The 10,361-nt window shown below is 39.5% G+C and overlaps 1 protein-coding gene across 2 annotated transcripts in view; it reads left to right on the top strand.

The window, feature by feature from the left end:
- LOC134213845 (eukaryotic translation initiation factor 4E-binding protein Mextli) overlaps positions 1–4,134 on the top strand; it is a 39,257-nt gene extending 35,123 nt beyond the window's left edge. For both annotated transcript variants that reach the window (XM_062693254.1, XM_062693255.1), the window contains one exon: positions 2,319–4,134. In XM_062693254.1, the coding sequence (XP_062549238.1) occupies positions 2,319–2,555 (237 nt within the window). In that variant the 3' untranslated portion in view covers positions 2,556–4,134. The remainder of the gene's footprint in view (positions 1–2,318) is intronic.
- The last annotated feature ends 6,227 nt before the right edge of the window (positions 4,135–10,361 follow it).

Here is a 10,361-nt window from a genome sequence, read left to right on the forward strand (position 1 = left end):
GTTGCCTACGCTCATAACATCCCGAAAATATTTGTTAAATTTCAAGATCGAATCGATTCTTTAATTGGTGGGACAAATTGACTCGAGTTTGGATTTTTTCATCAAAGGTAACATGGGACAATTATGCGTAGAACGGCAGTCTAGCAGCAACAAAGGTCACAAATTGCAGACCATTATCGTTGGTAGCGGAATGAAGGCTTTCTCTACCAATGACAGGGCGAAAGAAGCTCTCTCATCCGATCTGCGCGTTTGCATCCCTTGATAGCTTCACAAGGCTGAAATATTTTTTATTTGTTAGGAAGAAGAAAGAAAGAAGGAGGAAAAAAGGACAAAAGAACAAAAAAAAGCAGTAGGAAGAAGAAAGAAGGAACAAGGAAGAAGAAAAAAGATAGAAGAAGGACAGAAGAAGGGAGAAGGAAATAGGAACAAGGAAGAAGGAAAAAAGAAGAAAGAAGAACTATGGAGGAAGAACTAAGAAAAAAGATGGTAAAACGCAGAAGGAAGAAAGTCAAAGGAGGAAGCAACAAGGAAGAGTTGAAGAAGAAAGAAGGAAAAAGGAAGAAATAAGAAAAAAAGATGGAAGAAGAAAAAAAGAGAGAAGGAAATAGGAAGAAAGAAGGAAGAATAAAGAAACGGAGAATAAAGAAGACAAAGAATGAAGATAAAAGGATAAGAAGAAAAAATAAGGAATTAATCTTGCCAAGAATGAAAATCCGAATGCAAGTACCAAGAACAATAAAGTCTTGTTCATTTCTATCCTTCCTATACCTCCAAATTTCTTGTGCTGCACAGACAAAAAATGTGAATCGCAAATTTTAGTTTGTGCCCCTATTAACGTCAAATGTGAATTCGTCCATAAAATTCGGTTTCACACGACTTTTCAGCCTTTCGAGTTTCAGCCTATTGTTATTTCCAGGCTACTGTCATGCTATTGTTTAGCCCATCGCCAAATCGTAGCCAGGATGTCCCGGGCACACATTTTTTTTCATACTACTTTTCAATGATGACAGCGGTCTATGTCTATTGATGATGATAACACCACGCTTGTCACAGGGTCGGTTATTTCAGAAAGATTTTTACTTTTCCAGCCTTATGTTGTAACACGCTTCATCTGCATCCCAATCACCATGAAGCCAACTCTACGTTCTGCTTTATCACCGCCGCTATAGTAGATGTGGTACTTGAATGAAGTGCGAAATTTACGTTCTTCAGTTCTGGGCCACCGTAATTCCTGGATTGTGAAAACTTGACAAATATTTGTCATTATGACGAGCTTAAGGGAGGCTTCACCCCTGTACATAAATTTCCTTATTGATATTGCCAGTTCGATGCAATTGTTGCTTTTCAAGCCACTGGACCATAAACAAACTTCGATAGCTTGATTTTATTGAAAATCTCTACAACCTTTTCTCTTTCTATTGCCTATAATATGTCTGCCCAGGAAGCTGGTTGAAATCTGTCTTGGTTTTATTAGCGTGTCAGTAGTTCGGGTTTTCGCGAAGAGCGAGCAAAATTTTGCAACGTTGACACGTTGGTTGCCTCGATGCCATTTTCACAACTGAAGGGAAAATTTCAAAATCAAACAGAAAACAAAATTTGAAATTTTTGTAAAATCAGCCACGGTTGCAGAGATACCGCCATTTCAATTCATCGGGTGAAATCAAACCGGTTATTGTTATCTACTGAAAATCGTTGCTGTATGTTCTTAAATAAACCCTCGATATGGTAATTTAAACCGCAACATTTTTTTTTTTGCGTTTGGACATGATTCTACCCTCACGAAGGAATCTTCAAAATGAGGAGAGGTACTCTCAATGCACGAGGAAAAAAATGAGTCTAGTTAGAGTAGACCAATTTTTGATCGTAACACCCTTTAGGTTAAAGCGCAGTTGAAGGATTCCGAAAACCCTAGTCGACGAACAGAGGCTGAATTTCGGAATGTGTTGTATGGAGTTACTTTTAGCGCGATGGTTTTTCTAAAAAACTTTTTGGAAGATAACTAAATGCTAATGGAGCGAAAAGTTCATTCCCTGTGATGAATCGGCCTTAGGAGCAAAAGTTGTTATTTGTATAATCTATTTGTACATTCCTCCTTTGGTCTGTTTGGTTGTATAATTTTTATATTATAAAATGTATTCTTTAATCCTTTGTTCAAAACCTCTCATCTAACATCGCACTTGTGAATGTTGTACATAAACTGTAACACATAATCTATTCCATTAACTCACATGTAAGTACTGATGACTGCTTCCTATCATATGATAAATGTAGGTACTTTCTATCGAATAAATGAAAAAAATAAATATTACCCCAAATAGGATATCAGTGACGAAAAGAACCGCTTCAATGGTGATCACTTTTTGGAAATGAAGTATCAATCTGAAGGTCCCACCGCCGCTCACTGTAATCAGACGACTGACTCTACGGATGCCACAACGGAACAGCAGAGTGGTGATTCGGCCAGCAATGGAGATGCAACGACGGCAGCTACCGCGTCTGGTGAACGAGCATCCGATGAATCATCACAACAGCAGCAGCCCGATGGGCCGAAGTAAGCGCGGGCTGCTGGTTGATCTCCGATGGGCTGATAACAGAATTACAATGTGTAATAACTATTATTATACTTATGTACTACTGCTAAAACTAAAGTTAGGGCTAACTTTTGATACGACTACCTTTGTAACAATAGTGCTTAGTTGTTAGTATGTAGAGTTAGGAGGCAACTAGAGAGATGCTAGGCGCTTAACCTGGAGTTATTGTTCGTATAACCGACGCATGGGAAAAGGGACCTTCTTTTCATTTAGGAACATAAAAACTCTCGCTCTTATCGAGCGAACCGAAACGGTAGCCTTTGAACTGGTACCATATTGAATAGGTACCACCCTCCCAGATATTGAGATTAACCAAACTCGAAACATATAGATCGTTGCAACTGTAATCTTTTTCGTGTAATATGGAAAAAGATATTTGGCCACAGTACGATCATATTCAACTCATACTAAAAAAATCAAAATCTCTCTTAGAATTATTTATCAAATTATGTTTTTCCTTTGTTGTATATAAGTTGGGCAGAAGGGTCTCACAATGGTTCTAGGTTTTCATAATTCTTTCGATCTAAAACTGTTGTAAAATTGTTCGATCAAAAGCGACTACAAAATTTCGCAAATTGTAACCATTTTTTGTTTATGATCTCATTTTTCTTTTTATTAACGATATAAAGCTCAATATGAAGATAAATTTTCTTTAAATACTGATATCCTTCGGTCCATTTTGTACGATAATGGAAAAAATCTACGTCTCATCTAACACATACATACACCATTTCTAGTAGGTAGTAATTTGTGAAATTCCAATCATTTTGTGTAAACGGAATGTAGCCGAATCCTAAGCAACGCACTGCTGTGTATTAACAACCATCTAGTCTAAAAAAGCAAAACAACTGCACCACGCACCCCCCTACAGCGAGAAATATTAATATTTGAAGATTTCATACAGTTTTGTTCTATTTTCTGGTAGAACAATAACACTTCTCAAAACTTTTCGTACTATAGAAATAACACTGGATCCATACCTCTAACCTTATAAGACCTGCTGTTGATTTTGTTTTTTGATCAATTATTTTTTGAAACAATTTATGTTTGTTTTATTTATGAACTATTTATATCGAAACAATGTTATTTATTTTGTTCATTATTTATTAACCTATTTATGACACCTCCGGAGAACAGCTTCCTGTGAATGAACTTTGTTGAGATTCTTAAGCAATAACCAAAATGAAAATTGAAATGAAATACAATCGCCTTTCTCACCCCTATTATAACTCTGAGCAGAAGGAGCATGTTAGTTGTTTCCAATGTGTATAACATAGTATTCATACGCCCTGTGTAAGGTCCTAAAAAAGCAGAGAACACGCATGTTAAGCCTTTATCTCTAAGTTTGTTTTAACAATAATAATCCAATCCCCATTATTATCCGATCTACTCACACATATACCCTACAGCATCAGCAATAATTGCAAAATATAGAACAAGCAAAATTCAATGAAAAAAATATGTCAGTTGGAACTTAACAAATTTAAACCATTAACGCGAAGATGTTTTGGATATAAGAAATAAATCTATATATTTTCTAAAATTCAAGGTTTAGTTTTCGAAAGAACCGTCCATGAGAGGTTACTACATAATGTTTATTCGAAGAAAAAAAACCCTGATTCGTCCAACTAGCGGTGTTTGTGCCTTTCTCGTGCATTATATACCTATACTAAAAAGACTTGGGCGTGTTTTTTTGTATACCTACATGGATACTTGGTTGGCTACAGCGTTGATGCACCTATGCCTGGCGTATTGTAGAGCTCCATAATCGTCGATCTTAGGCGATGTTCCTCCAGTTTCCCCGAACGTTCAGGGTCCTCAGCTCCGATTTCACCGCGTGCAGCCAGCGTGTTCGTGGCTTTCCACGAAGTCTCCGGCCCCTATCTGGTTTTCTGTTGAATATTGTTTTCGCTATTCTTTCTTCCGACATTCGCACTAAGTGACCAGCCTACTGAAGTCTGCCGTATTTTATACGATTAACAATATTTTCTTCATTGTATACTTGACATCATCCGATCTCAGGTCCGCTTTTTTTAAGGTCCTTGCTTCATGTCCATAAAGGGCCACTGGTAAAATCAGAGTTTTGTATAGAGCAAATTTCGTTTCCGTCTGCATGTTGCGGGACCTAGGCTGGTTACTTAATCCGTAAAAGGCCTTATTCGCAGCAGCAATACGCCTTTTCACTTCACGGGAAACGTCATTGTCACATGTCACAAGCGATCCAAGGTAAACAAATTCTTCAATAACTTCAAACACATCCCTATCAAGCACTACCTCAGCACCAACACCACTGGGTCTTCCTCTATCTCTACCTGCCACCATGTACTTTGTCTTGGTAGAGTTAATGGTTAAGCCTGTCCTCGCCGTCTCTCTCTACAGTGGGACAAAAGCTTCCATTACTGCTCTGCGATCGATTCCAATAAGGTCGATGTCGTCGAAAGTGTATCACCCTGCTTCAATCCGTCTAAGGTCACAAACGAGGTTGACACTTCGTTTGCAATCATTTAAGGGTATGCGATAACACACTTTTTCCTAACGAAACGAAACGAAACGAAATTTAAAATGTCTACGTTGATTCGGATCGAAACGAAACGAAATGCAGATTTACTTTCGAGACTTCGAAACGATACGAAATCAAGGTTGATTTATTTCGAAATTTTTCGAAACGAAACGAAATTTAATTTTTTTTTCCGCGAAATTTTTATTAACCGTTGTGTGGGTATCAAACTTCTTGAAATTTCATCACTAGATTGATTTTTATCGATTTGAGTCCATCAGAAGTGCAGACTTTCGATTGGCCATTCCAGAACAGGTTCCCCGAGGGGTCATATGTGGCCATGAACATTGTTCAATGGAACATCAACAATATGGGTATCAAACTTCATGAAATTAACTCTTGCGTATATCCTTCATGATCCTAGGCTCACCAGACAAGTTGACCCCGGAGTGGCCATTCTGGAACAGGTTCCCCGGGAGCCGGGGTTGACCAAAAACATTTATCATTGGAACCCCAACAATATGGGTGTCAAACTTCATGAAATTAACTCTTGCGTATATCCTTCATGATCCTAGGCTCACCAGACAAGTTGACCCCGGAGTGGCCATTCTGGAACAGGTTCCCCGGGAGCCGGGGTTGACCAAAAACATTTATCATTGGAACCCCAACAATATGGGTGTCAAACTTCTTGAAATTGTCTCAAGCGTTTATTTTTTGTCTATTTGGGTTCATCAAACAAGTTCACCCCGGATTGCCAATTCCGGAATAGGTTCCCTGAGGAGTCAGGAATGTTCATAAACATTTTCAGAGCCGCATTTTGTTTTAAATCAATTTATCTAGCAATGTGAGTGCAAAATCAATGCAAGGACCACTCATCGACGCCGGGTGACCAGCAGGAGACCCACCATAAGATTCCGGACACTCGGAGATATGATCGATTCCAGACATTCTTCTAGACAGATGTGACTTTCCAAAACCGTTTGTTTTAACATTGTCACATCAAAACCAATACATGCACTACTCTTCGATTCTAGGTGGCCTCTATCTGATACTACGAAAGTTTGTTCTAGAAATTTGCGCCTTTTTTATAAACAATCCGTTGAAAAGTAATGCCCAGGACCATCAATTGATTCCAGGTGGACACTAAGTTATCCTTGGGAAGCTCCGAATCGTCCGGAGCAGTGGTTAATTCTTGAAATTCGTCATTTGTTGTGAGAGCAAGGGGTACCTGGTGGTCCCCAAATGGTGCTCCAGAAGTGCAGGGACATCCAGAGCAGTGGTCAATTATTGCAGTTCGTACTAGAAACTTTCGAAACTCTGAATCCACTGATAATCTGTGTGAAAAAAAAATCTGTAACTAGATGCGCTCCCTCAGTAGATAATGAAACTGGCTAGTCTTATAATTTTTTTCGTTCCAGTTTCAAAATCTACCTGTCTGGCCGTGAAGGCCGATCAACGACGGATGAGATGTTTAGCCTGAAGATGATCCTTTATGAATTTCGGGAGTACAACTTGCAGACTCACCATCTGTCTATTGATTTCAAAGCAGCGTACGATTCAGTGAAAAGAAATAAGGGGCCGTACACATATTACGTAAGCACTTATGGGGGGAGGGGGGGTTGGCCAATATCTTACGCTCCATATAAATAAAAAATAATTTGTATGAAAAAAATCTTACATAGGGGGAGGGGGGGTTGAAAAACCCAGAAAAATTACTTACGTAATAAGTGTACGACCCCTAAGCTGATGCAGATAATGTCATAACATGGTTCTACGGCGGAGCTGATTACGATGATACGTGCAACGCTTGATGACTCGAAATAAAGTATTCGGGTTGCAGACGACTTATCAACCGCGTTTATGACCGTGGAGAGATTGAAGCAGAGTGATGCGCTTTCAAATTTATTGTAAACTAGCAGACCCGTCGAACTTCGTTTCGACTAAAATTAATTTATTTTCTGCTTAGATCTCGAGTTATGCAGAAATTTCTGTTTCATTTGTATGGGAGCCCTCTTTCCAAAGAAGGGAGGGGTCTCGAACCATCTTAAGAACCTTCCCCGGCCCCAAAAACCTCTGCATACAAATTTTCACGCCGATCGGTTCAGTAGTTTCGGAGTCTATAAGGTTCAGACAGACAGAAATTATTTTTTATGAATATAGATATTGCACTCGAGGGGGTGATTAGGAGATCTGGTGTGCAGAAGAATGACACTATCATCACATGGTCGCATATGCTCCTGATGTTTGCGGACGACATTGACTACATTCGATCGCAGGGCAGTTGTGAAGGCTTTTGCCCTAATCAAGAGGGAGCCGGCGAAGATAGGCTAAATCATCGACTCTACCAAGACGGAGTACATCTTTACATGACATGTGACATGTGACAATAACGTTTCCTGTGAAGTGACGTAATGCTGCTGCGAATAGGGGCTTCCTCGAATATTGGAAACGAAATTTGCTATGATTCGTAAGGATGTAAAAAGAGGCGGACAGGAAAGCTTTTGACGTTTTCGAGCGAAAAGTGCTACGTACAATTCTCGGAAAACTAGAAAAAGATGTGTGGCGCAGACGCATGAATCACGAGCTGTATCAAGTGTATAAAGAAGAAAAAATAATGGGAATCGTATAAAATACGGCAAACTCCAGTGGGCCGGTCCCTTAGTGCGAGTGTCGGAAGAAAGAATAGCAAAAACAATATTCACCAGAGATCCGGATAGAGGCCATTGACTTCGTTGAAGGCCACGAACACGCTAGCTGCTGCACGCGGTGGAATCGAACCTAAACGTTTATGAAAACTGGAGGAACATCACCCAAGATTGACAATTGTGGAGCTCTACAATACGTCAGTCAAAGGTTGTTTAAAGCTTCTAGTGGAGTGCCTTCACTTGTTATAGTACGATTCCGTACTATCCCATTTTATTCCATCACTTGAAGTGAACGAACGATTTATTGAAAGTCGCAGCATTATTGGATGTATTGTGGCTATCCGTTTAGATTGCATCAATTATGCTCTCACATTTCTCAACAAGCGATTTCTAAAAACTCACAACTTTCTAGGATGACTTAAAAATTGGCACATCATCGAAAGTTCCGAAGCTTCCTGATGCTCACCTAACGGCCACACGGTGTCAATGAATGATCCTCCAATTATTTTTATCGCACACAGCTACTAGGGCGAGTTTCTAGAATTGATTACCTTTTAGGCTATTCCGGTGCTTCTGGAGCACCAATTAGTGGCCTCCCGGAGTCAACGTTCGGTTCTTGAAATGATATTGGTCTATTGATGTCTACAGATGGCCAATGGTGGTCAATGCCTTGTTCATGCAATGATTTTACTCTCACAATGCTACAACAAGTAATAGTTTTTAGGGCGGATTTCCAGAATTGGCATTACGCCAACAATAGATTTATAAAAAAACGAAACTTCAAAATATAATCTTCTACACCTGGTCATTTCTCCTGATGTTCCAGCACTTTCTAAAAACCACTTAGTGGTCATCCGGGATGAATGAGTAGTCCTTGTATTGATTTTGCTCGCTCATTGCTACAACACTAAAATTCTAAAAAGTCGCAGTTTTCTAGAATAAACTTTCAGAATCGGCAACTTCTCCGGATGTTTTGGAGCTTTCGGTGGTCCACTTAGTTGCCTTCTGGTGTCAAAGGGTGGTCCTTGCAATGATTTTGCTGTCAACACACGGATTACAAAAAACTGCAGCTTTCTTTTTTTTTATTTATATTTATTTATATTGACAAGTAGGGGAACGGTTCGCCACTTCATCTCATAGCTCCTATTTCAATCCCATCAAAAACAAAGCAATGGAAAAGAATTTGGTTTGTTTATTATTTTTGTGATTTTTTTCAGCAGTCAGCACGCATGTTGACAAAAAGAAGCGACGAATTTGGTGCCGTATTTCTTTGTTTAGCGATGAGATTGATATATGTACAGTGAGATGGAGATCGGAACATTTCCCCTATTTATGGCCACTTAAGACCCTACGGGGAACCTGTCCTGGAATGGAAACTCAGCACGTCTGGTGGCTCTAAAACAATCAGAAACAAACTGCTGAGGAAATTTCAAGAATTGCGACATCCATATTGTTGGGGATCCAATGGGAAATGTTTTTGGCCAACCTTGACCAAACCCCCCCCCCCCCCCCTTCCACACCCGGGAAACTTGTTCCAAAATAATGTCAAGAACGCTGGAAATAATTTCAAGAAGTTTGATACCCATATTGTTGATGTTCCCTTGAAAATTGTTCATGGCCACCTATGACCCCTCGAGGAACCTGTTCTGGAATGGCAACAATTAAAGATCTGCACGTCTGATGGACCCAAATCAATAAAAATCTGGGTGGTGCGAATAGAATCGATTTGGTTGTCAAACTAAAGCCAAACTTTTCTATTGTGCCGGAGCCAAACATTGAAGATTGTGGTTATGTTCGTTTCAGATCCTATATTGAGAAGTATTGTTATTATTTGGGAAAAAAATAAAAATAAATTTAGATTGAGTTTTGTATTCTTTGTAACAAATATTTTCACATTATATTTCGAGTTGAATATTAGTAGGAATGCAATTAAATAGCACTAGTTACGAAATTTTCCGAAATTCAACAGCTGATTGGAGCAGGAATGTATGTAAACCATCGTAAAGTCATGTAGAGTCTCGCGCATTTGTGCGCCTTCATGCAGCATGGAAAGAAAAATTCGAAGAGCGGGAAATGTTTGACAGCCAAGAAACTGCAAAATAATTTTACTTATGGGATTGATTTCAAAACATCCCTCTACTCGCTTGAGAGCAGAAAAGCGGCTCTATCCGCAGCACCCAGATAAAAATCAACCTGCTGATGAAATATCAAGAAGTTTGATACCCATATTGCTGATTACCTACCGAAATCAACGATCAGTATAATCTATGCAAGACATGTCCCTAGAAATCCGGATTTCCCGGTGGTCCGAGGGGCCGGACCGGTCCAATCCTAGAACAGCATGATAAAGGACAAAATTATGAATCGAATGAGCCCAAAACGGTTGAAAACGGTTAAAAATTGCCAAAGATATAAGCATTTTAGCTTCGTGGGTACCCTGCCGGCCATTTAAAGGGTAAAAAAATGTCGGAACCCGCCCTCCGCCCCTCCTTAATCAAAATTTTAGTTAACCCGTACAATCGGTTTAGGCCTTCATTATCGTGGATGTGGCAGAGTGTCAACCTCTTACTATGAAAAATCATTTAGATATCGCGAATTGAATTCCAAAAAGGTACCCGGGTACCCATC

Source organism: Armigeres subalbatus, chromosome 2 (genome assembly GCF_024139115.2).
Source record: "Armigeres subalbatus isolate Guangzhou_Male chromosome 2, GZ_Asu_2, whole genome shotgun sequence".
Lineage (NCBI taxonomy): Eukaryota > Metazoa > Arthropoda > Insecta > Diptera > Culicidae > Armigeres > Armigeres subalbatus.